General features: G+C 49.4%; 1 protein-coding gene across 8 annotated transcripts in view; it reads left to right on the forward strand.

The window, feature by feature from the left end:
* The window catches only part of ANO1 (anoctamin 1), a 187579-nt gene extending 173350 nt beyond the window's left edge, over positions 1–14229 (forward strand). For all 8 annotated transcript variants that reach the window (XM_072639405.1, XM_072639403.1, XM_072639404.1 and 5 more), the window contains 4 exons: positions 3940–3992; positions 6181–6365; positions 8846–8951; positions 12874–14229. In XM_072639405.1, coding sequence (XP_072495506.1) covers positions 3940–3992; positions 6181–6365; positions 8846–8951; positions 12874–13134 — 605 coding nt within the window. In that variant the 3' untranslated portion in view covers positions 13135–14229. The remainder of the gene's footprint in view (positions 1–3939; positions 3993–6180; positions 6366–8845; positions 8952–12873) is intronic.
* Positions 14230–14867: the final 638 nt, after the last annotated feature.

Here is a 14867-nt window from a genome sequence, read left to right on the forward strand (position 1 = left end):
TCCATCTAAGTCACCTTGGACCAATGGCTTCCCTTGCCTAAGGTGCCATTTCTTTGCCTGCATGAGGAGGGATTGGACACAGGGCCTCTGTGCTCCCTTCTGGCTGACTCCTGCAGATTAACTGTCCTTTACCTGGTTCCTGGCTGGCCTGCAGAGCTCCTGATCTGCCTCCCCTTTCCGGGGCTTGTTTGTGGACTCCAAGACTATGGCCTTCCTGAGAGGAGAGTTCTTTGTCTTATGCCAATGATCCATGGTCAGGCCTGGAGCAGCCAGCCCCAAGTAGGGGAGGGCATTCAGGGGACTGGCTACAAGAAGGATGCCTCCCTCACACTGGGCACTGGCTCCAGCAGTGGGTGGCTGTTGCCAAAGCAGCTTTGAGTGAGATTCCAAAACCTGTGCCCCCTCCTGGGGCCCTAGGGAATCCCCACGAGATTGGGCCAAGTCCCTACATGCATCCCTCTGCCCTAGAAGGGGCAGGGAAGGTTCTGAGAAGCTTGACTGGCCTAATCACTTGGGTTGGTCAAGAGGCATCTCAGATGAAGCAACCTTGGCTGGGAATAGTGAGGAGAGACCCCAAGTTAATTGTAGAAGGAGAGCCAAGTCCCCTTTGCCTGGGCCCTCCCCTGCCTATTCCCCCACTGTGAGACTAGGGCTGGGGCTCAACTGCCGGTGGTGATAACAATCAGCGGATCCTCCCAGGGCATTCCCAGGGGAAATCAAAAGCACTGCTAGAACCCAGTCCTACCCATAGTTCACAGAGTTAGAAGGGGACTTCCTGGGTCATCCCCAGCCTTCTGCCCACATGGCAGTGTCTTAGATAGAGGCTTAGACTTAGGTTGGAACCCTGCCTCAAATACTAGCTGTGTGACCCCCTAGACAAGTCACCTTACCCTTTAGCCTCAGTTTCCTCATCTGAAACATGAAAATGATAATAGCAGGGTTGTTGTGAGGGTCAGGTTTTTACAGTGGAGAAGACAGGCAGCCCACCTTACTCAGGCAGTTGGCCCCAGCACCAGGGTTTGACAGTGTTCCCTCTGAGTTCAGCTTGAAGGCTTTGCCCATGATCACCAAAATCAAGGCGTTCTAGTTGCTCTTCCTGGCATTCAGGGCTCTCTCTCCACTCCAGTTTCCCATTCCTGATGTGGGCAAGGGCAGAGCTAACCTTAGGTTCATACCATGTGAGATCGGTTGAAGAAATCAACATGGAGAAGATGTTTGGGACATAGTGATGGTGAATGTCAAATCAGGAGTTTATTTGGTCCATTGGACCCCAGGGCAGAACCAGGAACAGTCGATGCAAGTGACCAAGAAGCAGATTTGGGCTCAAGACAAAGCAAAACTTCTTAGTCATGGGAGCCATTCCTGAGGGGAATGAGCTGCCTAGAAGGCAGTGAGCCTCCCATCACTGGAAGGCTCCAAGCAGAGATCCTGGGAATCGTTCCTGGTGCTTCCTGAAAGAGTCCCTCTGTCCCTCTTAGGCCAAGTCTTTCCTCCATGCCTCTACTTCTGCTGTTTCCCCCTCCTCACCACTTGTCCAATCTGCCTTGAACAAGTCCCAAAGCATCACTGAATTCTCCCCCAGTCTCTCCAGCCCCACTGCCCTCTCCTTCCTCTGGCTGCCCACACTGTGAGCCCAAACCTGGATGTGTCTCTCAGCTGTGGCCCACCTGTCTGAGGCTTGTCTGCTCAGATTTCCTGTGACCCCCTCTGAGTCAGCTACTCCATTGTACCCCTGGCTAAGCAATAGGCACACACAGTGGGCACCAAATGCTTGGTTATTGAATTCAAGCATATATTAGGCATTTCCCGTATGCAAGACTCTGCTAGGGCCAAAAATGACCCAACCAAGTTCACTCAGGCCATGACAGATGTCACAGAAGGAGGCAGAGGGATCTCAGAGGCCTTAAATCCAGCCTGTCCATGAACACTAATCTCTTCCACCATCCCTGTGAGTGGCCACCTGGCCTGTGCTTTATGACCTCCAGTGATGGGGAACTCATCACCCACCATACCCATCCCCGGCTAGCCTAGGCCACTCTGTGACAACTTTTCTTCACCTCAAGCCCAAGTTGGCTTCTTTGCAGAGGCCAAGCAATCACCAAATCTTTACTGAGTGCCTACTGTTTGCCAGGCACCTGAATGGGTACTGAAGATGCAAAGAAAAAATGCAGACCCTCACTCCTGCCTTCAGAGAGCTGCCTCTCTACCAAGAAAGACACTGAAGGCATGTGCCAACCATAGAGGCTTGTATCAAAGGGATCTGAGGGCATTTTGGAGAGGAGAGAGCAGTAGCAGCCACTTCCTAGGGTACAGGGAGGCCTTCTGTAAAGGAGAGAGGTGTTCTGAGAGGCCTAGGTGAGGAAGGAGAACATGCTGGACATGGAGACAGCCCAGGCAAAGAAACGAAAACAGGAGACAATGCCATGTCTGAGCAGCAGCAAGGCAGCCAGCGTGGCTGGGCTACAGAGGGTGTGAAGGCGAGTCATGCATCATAAACAAAGTTAGAAAAAATGAGACCAGGGCCAGTTTGGGAAGGGTCCCAAATGACCAACAGAGGAGGCAACAGGGAGTCACGGGAGCTTCTTGAGCAAGGGAGTACTGGGGCCATGTCTTTACTTAGGAACATCTCCTTGGCAGCTTAGATTGGGACTGGGCTAGAGCCAGGGCAACCTTATGCACTAATTCAGATGCTGGGTGATGACGGCTCTTTCGGGAGACAAATTTTCGCCACTGTCACATCCGATACCTCTTGTCTTGTCTTCTCTGGAATAAACAAGCCTAGTTCAGTTCCCCCTCCAGGTCTCCATGGTCTGCTCTCGAGCTCCTGCCCCTTCCTGACACCTTCCTGGATGCCTTTCCAGGTTATCAAGGTCCTTCCTCGATTGAGGCCCAAAAGTGACCCCCCCCAAGAGGTCTGCCCAGAGGAGGACAGTAAGACTCCAGCCCTCTCACCCTGGAGGCTTTGTCCAATCCAACAATGGGTCACCACTTGGCCACCACTGCGCTGTGCATATGGACCCCCTCCTGGTCTGAGGGTGAGAGGGAAGTGTTGGCCCCTTATTGTGAGCGGAAACAGCTGGGCCGCTTCCACTGCGTCTGCTGAGGCCCTGCTTCTCAGGGTAATGAGAGGATGAATAAGTTCTGTGTATACTCCAAGTCTGAATTACTCCTCCTGTGTTTACACATGGGATCCGGCAGAAGCCTGGCTGCCCAGGCACCCCCTCCTAATGTAAACTCGCTGGTGGCAGGGCTGGGAATGGTTTACTTGGGGAACGCCAGCCATGCTTCCAGGAAGCCTCCTCTACCTTGACATATGACCCCAGACCCTGGCGAGCATGGGGGCCCCATTGGAAACTCCATTCTGAGCTCATTCCTAGCAATATTCCACTCTTCCCAGGTCCTGCCCTGGCCTCAATGACCACTGTTCTGGCCCTAAGTTGGCTCCCCAAGCCCAGTGACCTGTGATGCCTGGATCTAGCCACCAGTCCTGGGGAATTCAAGACCCTTTGGACCAGGCCTGAACGGAAGCTGAGCTGGGCTGTATTTATGTTAGGAGCCTTTTCTAAGCAAATAATCACTGTAAACAAGGGAAGATAGTCCAAAGCACTTAATGGGGAGTAAGCTGTCCCTGTCAAACCCTTTCAAAGCAAGCGCTTCTTTCTAAACACCAGATGAGCTAATGATCAGTCTGTCTCCTCTATGCATTAAAGCAGGTTCCTTCAGGACCTCTCTTCAGTGCCCTGTCCTCATTCTAGTCCTGGCTACACCCACCCCGCCACGCTCTCACCCCACCGTGGGGCTTCTATTCAAATAATGCCCTTCCCAGATTCTGATGGCTCTTATCCCCAGCTAGCCTGACCGACCACGTTTGGGCACTTTGGTGAACCCAAAGAAAGCAGCCCTCGCCCTAACCTCATTTGGCGTTTTTTCTTCCCCCAGGCATCTGGTACAATATTCTCCGAGGCATCAGCAAGCTGGCTGTTATTATCAACGTAAGTAGAATGACTGCCCCAAGAAGCAAGGGCATTGGTGGGGGACTGGCCAGTGGTCTGGATGTATGAGAAACAGGAGCATCCAGGTCCTCTCCTCCCCTTCCCTGCTGCTTCATCCCTTGAACAATGGCCATTTGGCTAATTGAAAGAGGTGATGTCCTTGGCCTTCAGAGAGTTAAACCTGGATAAAGAAATTGTTTCCCTTCCAGAGTTTCTCTCTTGAGATCCTAGATAATTTGGCAGAACCTTAGAGACATTTGAATCCAGCCCCCTCATTTTACAGATAACTCAGGGTAAGTGACTTGCACAGGGTCACATAGGCAATGAGTGTCTAAGACAGAATTCAAACCCACTCTTCCTAATTCCATGATGTATTTCACCACCTAGCTGTCTCCTTATATTGACAGGGGCTTGGCTAGTTTGAGTTTAAAAAACCGCACAAACTCATCATGGACCTTTCTTTGCCAGAACCTCAGGAAAAGTCTGTAGGATTCAAAACCAATAGACTTTCAGAGGTCAGATAGTCTAATCTCTTCCTGTGACAGACAGGGAAACTGAGGCCCAGAGAAGCAAAGAGATTGGCCCAATTTCCCATGGGTCATGAGTAGTGGAGCTGAGATCCTCTCATACTACCTCAACTCCCCAGCCCCATTAAGGCTGGGTGCCAGGGTGAGAAGAGGTAGGGTTCCAGGCTCACTGGATCTGGCTTTAGATCTTCTCTCTGATGTGGGTGCTGCGTGCCCTTAGGGAAATCACTTGACTTCTGACCCACACTTTCCTCAATTATAAAATGAGAATGTGAGACCAGATAGACCCTGAAGTCCCTCGGTATCCTATGATGCCATGGTGCTGCCCCTGTTCTTCTTTCTAAAACTCCATGCTTCTTTCCCATGCCCCGACCATCCCTTCAACAAGTCAGGATATGACTAGATCTCTTTCTTGTGGGGGCCCCCTCACCCTTTGCCAGTTTCCTGGTCTCCTTCATGATTTTATACCTGTGGTTCCCTTTTCTCCCTCCCTTCCTTCCTACTTGCCTGCCTTCCCCCTCCCTCTAGGCAGCATTGGCAATCTCCTCCTATCTCCCTGTGCTCTGCTGGAGGCAGGTTTGTGGTCACTTTACTCAGGTTAAAGTAGTCTTAAAATGGTGGCCCCAGACCAGATTGCCTTGGAAAGAAGAAACTTGCATTTAGCACATGTGCACTGGGCCTGGTGGTCACTTCAGACACAATCTCCTTGGCCAGTTCCCTAGGCTGAAGGAAGTCTGGCAGCTGGAAAATGTCTTTAGAGCCCCGTGCTCCCAATTAGAGGCTAGTGGACTTTTGTCCAAGAAGGCCAGGGGCTGTTTCTCCAGCAGCCAAAGCCTGTCCTTGGGGCAGCCAATCAGTGCAGGCTTACCCAATCTATGAGAAAAACACCTGTTATGCCCGGAGCCCAGGGAGGCACCAAGCTATTGTCCCAACAACATCTCAGTAATCTTATCAGGAGTTGACTTGCAGGGCACCCTCCCTTGGACTCCTCAAGGCATCTCTAGAGATGTTGTCTGTGGCTGCCACCTCAAGACCAGAGCTGCCAGATATGGAGACAAGGCCTCCTTGCCAGGGTGTGGTTCAAAGAACAGCCTTGGTCTCTCTCACTGGCCTTTCCCAATACTAACATTTCCCCAAGACTCTGGGCCTTGTCTTAAGGTCTCCAGTGTACTCAGTAAACAAGAGCAAGGATGCTGACCAGAGACATAAAGTCATTATCAGCCCAGCTGGATTGGATTTATCTGGTTCACCAGAGTTCTGAAGGAGTGAAACACAGGACCCAGAAGTTTGGGGAGGGTAGGAGAGAGGGGAGAAGACCCAGAGCATGGAGCCCTGCTTGGGAATAGAGTTGGACAATGAGATCTTGTACTGTGAAGTTGAGGGGCCTGGAATGTTGGGCTGAAGGGGTGGGTTGCAGAGAGGGCATCTCCAGGAAGTGCCCTCTCCCTCCTTCTCCCCCTCTGATCAGTGCCTTGTTCAGGGCTGCCTGGTCAAGGATCTCACTTCATTCAGGATGCAGTGAAATGGGAGTAAGGCAGGTTTGCTGAGGGAAAGTCCTGAGACCTTTCTTCCCCAGGATGCAATCGGACTAGGATCCTATGTGTACTGGATGGCCCAGCCCATCTCTGTGCCCGCTGACTCTCTCTTCTGTGGCCTCTTAGGCCTTCGTCATCTCCTTCACCTCAGACTTCATCCCCCGCCTCGTGTACCGCTACATGTACAGCCCTGACGGCTCCATGCATGGTTTTGTGAACCACACACTCTCCTATTTCAACGTCAGTGACTTCCAAGCTGGAACGGCTCCCAATGACCCCATGGAACTGGGCTATGAGGTGCAGATTTGCAGGTATGGATTTATAGTGGCTCCCTTAAACAGAGAAGAGGAAAATGAGCCACATGCAATGGGCATGCTGGCCTGGCATGGGGTTGGGAACATCATGCCTTCCCTCCCCTTGGGATCCCAGATGATGGAGGCAGAGCTCCTCATTGTCAGTGTCACTATCTCTATCCTAGATAGAGGAATATCCCCTAGATAGGGCTCTAGGGGAAGCCAGCAGCTGGACAGGTGGAGGTGGCAGCAATGGCCAGAAGGGGTAGGCCAACAAGCAAACAGTCAGGACAAAATACAGCCAAGCCATTAACTAGCAGTGGACAAACTGGTCTTTGTCCCAGGGCACTGATATCTGGGGAGTTGGGCTTCCTCACTGGAAGGACCCAGTTCTTCCCCATGATAAAAATATTTGAGTTATAACTCTGAGATCCAGTGATACCCCAGTAATCTGACAGCTCAACCTGACCCATTCTCTTCCATCTACAACAGAGGTGGGGAAGCTGCAGCCTTGAGGCCTCATGTGGCCTCTAGGTCCCCTTAATAAAAGGATTTGTTCTGTAAAACATGGACTCAGTCACAAGGCCACACCCAAGTACCTAGAAGGACCCCACCCCTAATCTACGCTGTCTATATCTGTTTGTGCACACTTATTTACATGCCACCTCTCCGCTTAGAAAGGGAGCTCCTTGAGGGTAGGTACAGTTTTTGCCTTTCCTTTTATCTACCTATCAACATTGGGACCCCACCCTGGAACTCCTGCCTATACTGGCTCTGCTCCCCAGATACCAGTAAGCCAATATACCCATCCCTCCCTGCCTAGGGACTAAGTCAGACCCACAGCACCCACTTAGTGGCCCCAGGAGTATTTTTTCTTAATGCCAGTTTGTGTCACAGGCATGAAGTCACCATTCTTCCCAACTCCCAAGTGAAGCAAGTGAGAGCTAGTCTTTGCCTTTGGGGAAGGAAAAAATGAGGCCTTACGAAGTGCAAGCTAGGAGAGCCCCTGGCTGCCCATACCCCTCACTGGCTTTGCTCCTCTTTCCCTGAGCCTGCTGTCCTAGACCTTGATGACCTTCTCCCTTGCTGGGCTGTACAGAGCTGGCTTTGGCTCACTTTGGCTGCTTCCAAGGTAAAAATCCTCTGAGCACAAGGCTGAAGGGAGAACCAGGAGATGAGGCTGAGACAGCACTGCTTCTGGTGGTGACCTGGCTTTGTCTCCACTACCACAGGGGCTGCTGGGGCTGCTCTGTGGGGCATCTTGAAATCATGGAAGAGGCGGAGAAGCAGACTTTTCTTAAACTCCTTTGATTTAAAGAAGAGCTCCAAGGTTGTGCAACAAGTTGGTAACAGTGCCAGGGCTAGATATCAGACTTGTTGACTCCCAGTCTAGGGCTAGTTCCACCTTGCCATCTGGTCTGTACCAGCCATGTGTGGCAGTGGGACAGCTTCAGAATATTCCCAGGGATGCTGTGGGATTCCCCAGGCAGGCAGAAAGCACGTCCTTGGTGGCCTGTGGCTCTCAGCCTTTGCTCAACTAGATGAGCTGGTTCTTGGTTTACCCCTCATCCTCTCCTTGGAACCTGCCCTACTGGCTTTGCAGACACCGTTTCATCATGGTCTGACACTGTGGAAAACTGAGGCAGGAGTAAGAGGAAGAGTCATGAATTGGGTTTCTTACCTTGGGCCATTCACTTCTCATCTCTGGATCTCAGTTTCCCCATCTGTAAGGTGAAAGGGGCAGAGAGGTGATCTCTAAGGCCTTTTCTTTCTATTTCTAACATTCCTCTCCTCATTCTTTGTTTTTCTCAATGTTCCTTGCCCTGAAAACAGTGCTTGGTACAAAGGAGGCATTTAAATGATGGTTGACACTCCTAGCCCAGAGCTGAGCACATAGGCAGCGTCTCTTACCATTTGGTTCAGTCCATGTCCTGGTGCCATCTTCAGGGGTCAGCCAGTCCATGGCCCCTTACTCAGCACCTTCTTTGCTACCTGGCACTTCTTGGGTGATGTTTGAGCCCATGTGTTGGGCCAAGGTTAGTGGTGGGACTTGTTTGCCAGAGAGCACTTTGATCACCACTCTCCCTTCCAGGCTTAGCTCACATTCCACCTTCCTCCTCCTCAAGGCCTTTCCTGGTGCCCACCTCCTGATTGCTGCCCCTCCAATGACCTTTCCTCACCTTTGTGTGTGCTCACATGTGGGAGTGTTGTCTCCCCTAGAGGAACATAAACTCTTTGAGGGCAAGAACCCCGGCTTTTTTCTTGGAAACCCCCAGTGCCTAACACCTTTTCTAACTTATGCTATAATCTCATCAGCATGAGGACCTCTGGGCAGAGGGCAATCCCTCTACCAGTGCAGATCGGCCCATTTGTAGGCTTAGAAGATGGCCTGGCACACAACAGGTGTGCATAAATGCCTAATGAATGAATGAATGACAACAACCAGAAGCCCCCAATCCTGTTTAAACCTTTGTCTGGCCTCCTCATGTCTTCTACAGGTACAAAGATTACCGAGAGCCACCTTGGTCAGAAAACAAGTATGAGATATCCAAGGACTTCTGGGCCGTCCTGGCGGCCCGCCTGGCCTTTGTGATCGTCTTCCAGGTACCTGGGCCTTGGGTTTTTGTGGATCAGGAAAAGGAGTTTTCCAGACACATCACGTGGTGTATGGAAACAAGCTGTACAATCACAGAACCAAGGGTCCTTGGGAAGGTTCAGTCCCCGTCTCCTTCCCTGAGCAGCAGGTTCAGCTCACCTCCTGGATCGAACCTGTTGTCATTGTCATTGCCACCTTCATATCTCTGGTCTATGTCTCCCTCTCTCTTCTCTACACAGGCTCCCGCCTAGGTAGGTCAGGCTCCCATAACCACTTGCTTGGACTGTTAAAGTTACCTCCTAGTTGTCTCCAATCTGTGCTCCACTCTATGACCAAAGGAATTTTCCTAAGCCCCAGTCTGACTCTAACTCTACTCCACCTAACTCCACTAAACTCCAGTAGCTCCTTCTTGCTCCCAGCGTCAGATCTAGAATCCTGTGTTTGACCTTTAGAGCCCTTCCTGACCTGGGCCCTTCCTGCTTTTCCAGTCTTCTTACACATCGCCTTTCCCCTTTGCCCCGCAATACACACTCTCCATAATCCATCTCCCCTGTAATCCTTGCTGTATCTCACACATGCCAGGCCTTCCATCTTGTCTCTGCATTTTTATTGGCTCTCTCCCTCCTCATCTCACCTCCTCTTTTCCTTCAAATCCTGCTTTCTGCAGAAGCTCTTTGCCCATCCCTGCCATAGGTGGTGCCTTCTCCTCTCTATCGTCTTCCGTCTTTGGATATCTTTTATGTCTATTATTGTTCCCTCATCAGAATAGAAACCCCTTGAGAACAGGAACTGTTCTGTCTTGCTTTGTATCCTCAGCATTTAGCACAATGCCTGGCACACAGTGACCATTTAACAAACAAGGTTGGCACAATAAGAATGTGCAGCCATGGGAAGACTCTGCGGGCTTGGGATTGGATGTGTTAGAGAATCACTGTGTATTCTTGAGGAGAAGAATGACCAGATGATGAGGGTATTTGAGCAATCCTGGTCTCCTGGCTCTAAATAGTGTGGCTAAGTTTAGAAGGTGGTAGGTTCCTTTCCCTTCCTTGGGTCTTCAGGCAGAGGCATGTTTTACATGTGGCAGTAGAGAATCATTTTTTTGAATATGTATTGAACTAGTTGACTGCTAGGTAGTAATGGAATTCTAGAATTCTGTGAGTGGCAGGCACAGGAGAAAATGGAGGCATAGATTCCACCAAGGAGGCTGTCCCAAGAATCTAGGCATAATCTGAGGGCGAAGGGGGAGGAGGAGACATGAAGGGAGTGCTGCAGAAATAGGAAGAGAGGGACACATCTGAGAGGTGTGGATAAAGGGGAGAGCCCAGGATGTGGTAATGTGGGAACAGATAAGGTATCAATGAGGAAATTAGAATTGAGGGACTTGGGGGTCAGTTTGGGGGAAGTGTCAGACACCCAAGTAGATTTCATTAGAAGGTCATACATGGATTTTAGAGCTGGAATGGACTTCAGAGATCATTTGGTCGAATGTTCTGAAGCCTTGTAGAGAATCGATGAAGGTGAGGGCTCCCCCTTTCGGAACGTACATTCTTAGGTCAGGAATTGTCTCTCTTTTTATCCCCAGAGCTTAGCACAGTGCTTGGCACAAAATAAGCCCCTAACAAATGCTTTTTCGTTCATTTACTCAAGAATGGAAAGAGGTCAGGGCTTGACAATAATTCCAGCATTATCTATGCCCAGATAGTAGTTGAAATTATAGAGGGAGACCAACAAATGACCAAATATAGAGCTTTTGGGGTAGGGGGTACTAACAGTTAGATAGGAGGGGAAAGGGACAAGGCTTGTGGAGACAGAAAAAGAATGCTTGGAGCTAAGGGTAGGAGGAGTTTCCATGAAACATTGGCAAATATGCGATAATCAGGGGAGAGAGAGACCAGTAGGTGGTGCCTCTTGGAACATGTTCCCAGGAGAAACTCCCTGAAGACAACTCTGGGAAAAGGTCCTTTCCTCCCTTTGCAGAAGTGAGGGACTATAGGTGTGGAGTGGGGCATATCCTGTCAATCTCAGAGATCTAGGAAAGTTAAGATATCAAGTTCATAAAAACTACGGTACAAAGCTCTGGGCATTGGCCACAAGAATTCCTTAAAGAAGTGCATCCTCACTGAGAACCTGAAGCCCAGCTCCTCTATTTGATGCTTATTAAAGAGCAGTCTTGGGCAGCTGGGTGGTGTCATAGTGCACACAGCGCCAGGCCTAGAGTCAAGAAGACTCATCTTTCTGAGTTCAAATCTGGCCTCTGACATTTATTAGCAAGGCAAGTCCCTTAACCCTGCTTGCCTCAGTTTTCTCATCGGTTAAATGAGTTAAAATAGCAAACCTCTCCAGTATCTTTGCCAAGAAATCTCTAAATGGGGTTTTGAAGAGTTGGACACAACTGAAAATAGCTAATCAACAACAGAGAGCAGTCTGTATAAGCCTGTTGTCACTTGTTTCTCTCTCCAACAGGATATTGAGAGAGACTACTTGTCTCTCTCTACATTAGGCTGGAAAGAGCTCTCCAACAGAAAGCAGGGCCCAAACCATGAGCCCTATCATAGGCAAAGAGCTCCAGAGTCAAGTACCATGACTTCTGAACCAAGGGAGCCCAGTCCCAAGTTCCAGGCTGTGACTTTTTGAACCATGTAGAAGCCTAGGGCTGTGGGTTACAGGAGTCAAGAGAGAAGCTTCTGGAAGAAGCTGATCATTCAATTGCTTTTACCCAGTGCCAGGTCCTAGGGGTGGTGATTAGAAAGAAAGGTGGGTCACCCTGTGGAGTCAGCAGAAAGCTTGCCCATGTACTCTGACTCATGCTCGAAGCAGGCACAGCATGGGTTTCACCATGAGACCAGAGGTTTCAAGGCATTTTAGCACCATGGACAGAGCCATGCAGGCCATCCCAGGTGCTTGGTAAATGACTGAATTAATTAATCTGGCATGGAGCCAAAGGACTTTGAATGGCCGGAAGAGCAGGTTTGCCTGTCAGGTTATTGCCTGACCTCTTCTTCATAGTACTGTGGCATACAGGATCAGGTGAAAAAAACGAGGGGTGGCACTGAGATGCAGTGAAAAGAGACCCAAACATGGAGTCATCACGCCTCAGTTCTACCTCCTCCTCCCAGAGTGACTTCACCTTTCTGGGCCATGGTCTTCTCCCCTAACAAATGAGGAGGTTAGATGGGATGGTCCCTAAACCTTGGGTCTGATGGTCCTATGACCAGATGGCCTCCCAATTCTAGATCTGTGATCCTTGGAGAATCTCTGGCGCCATCTTGAACTGTTTGAAGGACAGTGTAAAGGAAGAAGGAGTAGTTTGTTCTGCTTAACCCCAAAGGCAGAGCTAGGAACAGTGACTTGGGAGCAGTCTCAGCTGCTTTGAGGGGGCTGCTTTGGGAGGATGTAGGCTTCCTCCTCCTTGAAGGGATCTAGGAGGAGGCTGGACAGCCTCCTGCTGAGGATGTCGGGGAGAATGGGTTTTTACTGGACTTAAATGACCTCTGAGGTCTCTTCTACCTCAAAGATTCAGAATGACGATTCCTACAAAATCCTGAAGTGCCTTCTGAATCCTTAGAGAAAGGTACCATTAAATGGGGGCACTGTGATGGAAGAAACATGAATTACTTGTGTAGGGGAGCTTTAGGTTGGATCATCATCCATGTTTGAATCACCCTCACTACTGCTAGGAAAAGAAAGAAAAGGAAAACTCCCTTCTCCCCCTATAACCTCCATCCCTTGGAACTCATGGAGTCCCAGGCACAAATCCTACTAAGTAGATGACTTTCTGCTCATTTACCCATCCCCCTCGATGACCCTCCCAGTGGAGGGGCCACAGGACCACTCAGGAGCCCAGCAAAGGGTCACTGGGCATGGCTAGAAATAAGGTTGAGTTCTCATGATGGTGATTTCCCCTCCACCCTTCCTCTCTCTTCCCCCCAGAATCTGGTCATGTTCATGAGTGACTTCGTAGACTGGATCATCCCTGACATTCCCAAAGACATCAGCCAGCAGGTTCACAAGGAGAAGGCCCTCCTGGTGGAACTCTTCATGAAGGAGGAGCAGGGCAAGCAGCAGATGCTAGAGACCTTGAAGGAGAAAGATAACCTGCAGGGTGACAACTGTAATAATCACAGTCCCCCGTTCCCCAGGACCCAGCGAGACAGCACAGCATCCAGACGCTCCTATCACGTTGCAGTTTAGCAGGAGGGAGGTCCAGACATCCAGAGTCCTCGGGTACCAGTGAGAGCCACTCTGCCTGCAATGCAGCCTGACTCCTGCACAGCCTGGCACAGGGACCAGAGCGAGCCAAAGCCTGGTGGTGCCTGCGCCGGGCAAAAATTAATGGAGGACCACGTCCTGATGGGACACTTTTTTCCTTTTTTTTTCTTTTTGCACAAACTGTAAGGCAGGGACTCTCTCTCTCTCTCTCTCTCTCTCTCTCTCTCTCTCTCTCTCTCTCTCTCTCTCTCTCAATTCAAGGTTAATAAAAAAAAAAAAGTTGCTGGTGATGTCCATAGGGTCAGTGCAGATACTTACTAGAAACAGTTCTCTGAAGACTTTTCTGCTGAAAGATGAGCAAGGGTCACTAGAGGAAAAAACCCTTTTAACTTTTTTGATGCCTTAACATGTAGACAAAGCAATTTTCCTAGACATGCGGCCTGAGCTCCGAGCAGCAGAGGGAGTTGCTGAGTCACAAGCTAGATTTGGAGGTGAATTTTCAGAAGATGCCAGAGCAGGGGAGGGGAATCCCTTTGTACCCAGACATGTTCTTCAGAGTGGGGGGTCTTCCAAGCTTCCACCCGAGAAAGCCCTGTCCCAACCAGCCCAGGAAGCTGGGAATTGGAGTCTGACCATGCAGTGCATGCTGGGAGGAGCTGCCTATGACCTGCCATGGGGGGAAGGGACTCCAGACCACAGAAGCCAACCCCAATGTACCCTCTCCCTTTCCTTCCCCTATCTACCCACCCCAATCCTTTGTCAAACCCTTTGGTTTAAATGAAACCACATTAACAAAGGATTATTAGAAACAAGGCATCCTGAGGGGTATTTTTAGAGGCTTTTTCAAGTTTTAAATAGATGTCAGACCGACTCACTCCAGAGGAAACAGTCTCAGCTTCCCGGTATTTATTGGTTTCAAAAATTAATTATGGGGTAAGATTGATTTTTTTTTCCTGCAGTTGGCCTAAAATGTACCAGAGGTGAACGGAGTTTATATTAACCAAATATCTCTGCAAGGAATTTAAAAGATTGTTCCTACCAAAGATTTTTATTAATAAAGGGCTTATATTTTGGTAACATGCTCTTCTATCTTTACTTACAGGAATTTCACTATTGGACAACAGTCATTTACAAGGCTTGTTGCACACACACGCACACACACACACACACACTCACACACACACACACACACACACACTTCTCCTAAGTGACAGGAGTCTTCTCCATGTACACCAAAGCCCACTGGTCTGAGATTTCCAAAGGCCAGAGGACCCTCTCCGAGAGAAGGATGAATGTAATCACTCATCTTCTCAGTTCCCTTTGTGATGTCCTGACATTTGTGTGAGCGGCAGTCAGTCTCTGTTCCCAACACTAAGAGCTCTGCTACTTTTGTTATCTGCTGAAATTGTACAAATAGATGCTTTATTTTCTCTTGTACAGGAAGTTGTTTGAAATGGGGTTTTGTATATAAATATTGTATTAAAAATTAGGTGATTACCCCAAAAAAAAATTTCATGGAAACAGTTTTTTTTTAAAAAAAAGTAAATGTACATGTAGTATTTTGACTGAGCATTTATTCAAAATAAATTTAAATACACAATTCTTTCTTAAGTTGGAGATCTTCCATTGCCCCTTTGTCTACAGTAGATCTGAAAGACTGAAAAAAGTCAGTCCAGCCGCCTAATTGTTCAAAGTTGGAAGTATCTTCCTTTCTT

Source organism: Notamacropus eugenii, chromosome 2 (genome assembly GCF_028372415.1).
Source record: "Notamacropus eugenii isolate mMacEug1 chromosome 2, mMacEug1.pri_v2, whole genome shotgun sequence".
Taxonomy (NCBI): Eukaryota; Metazoa; Chordata; class Mammalia; order Diprotodontia; family Macropodidae; genus Notamacropus; species Notamacropus eugenii.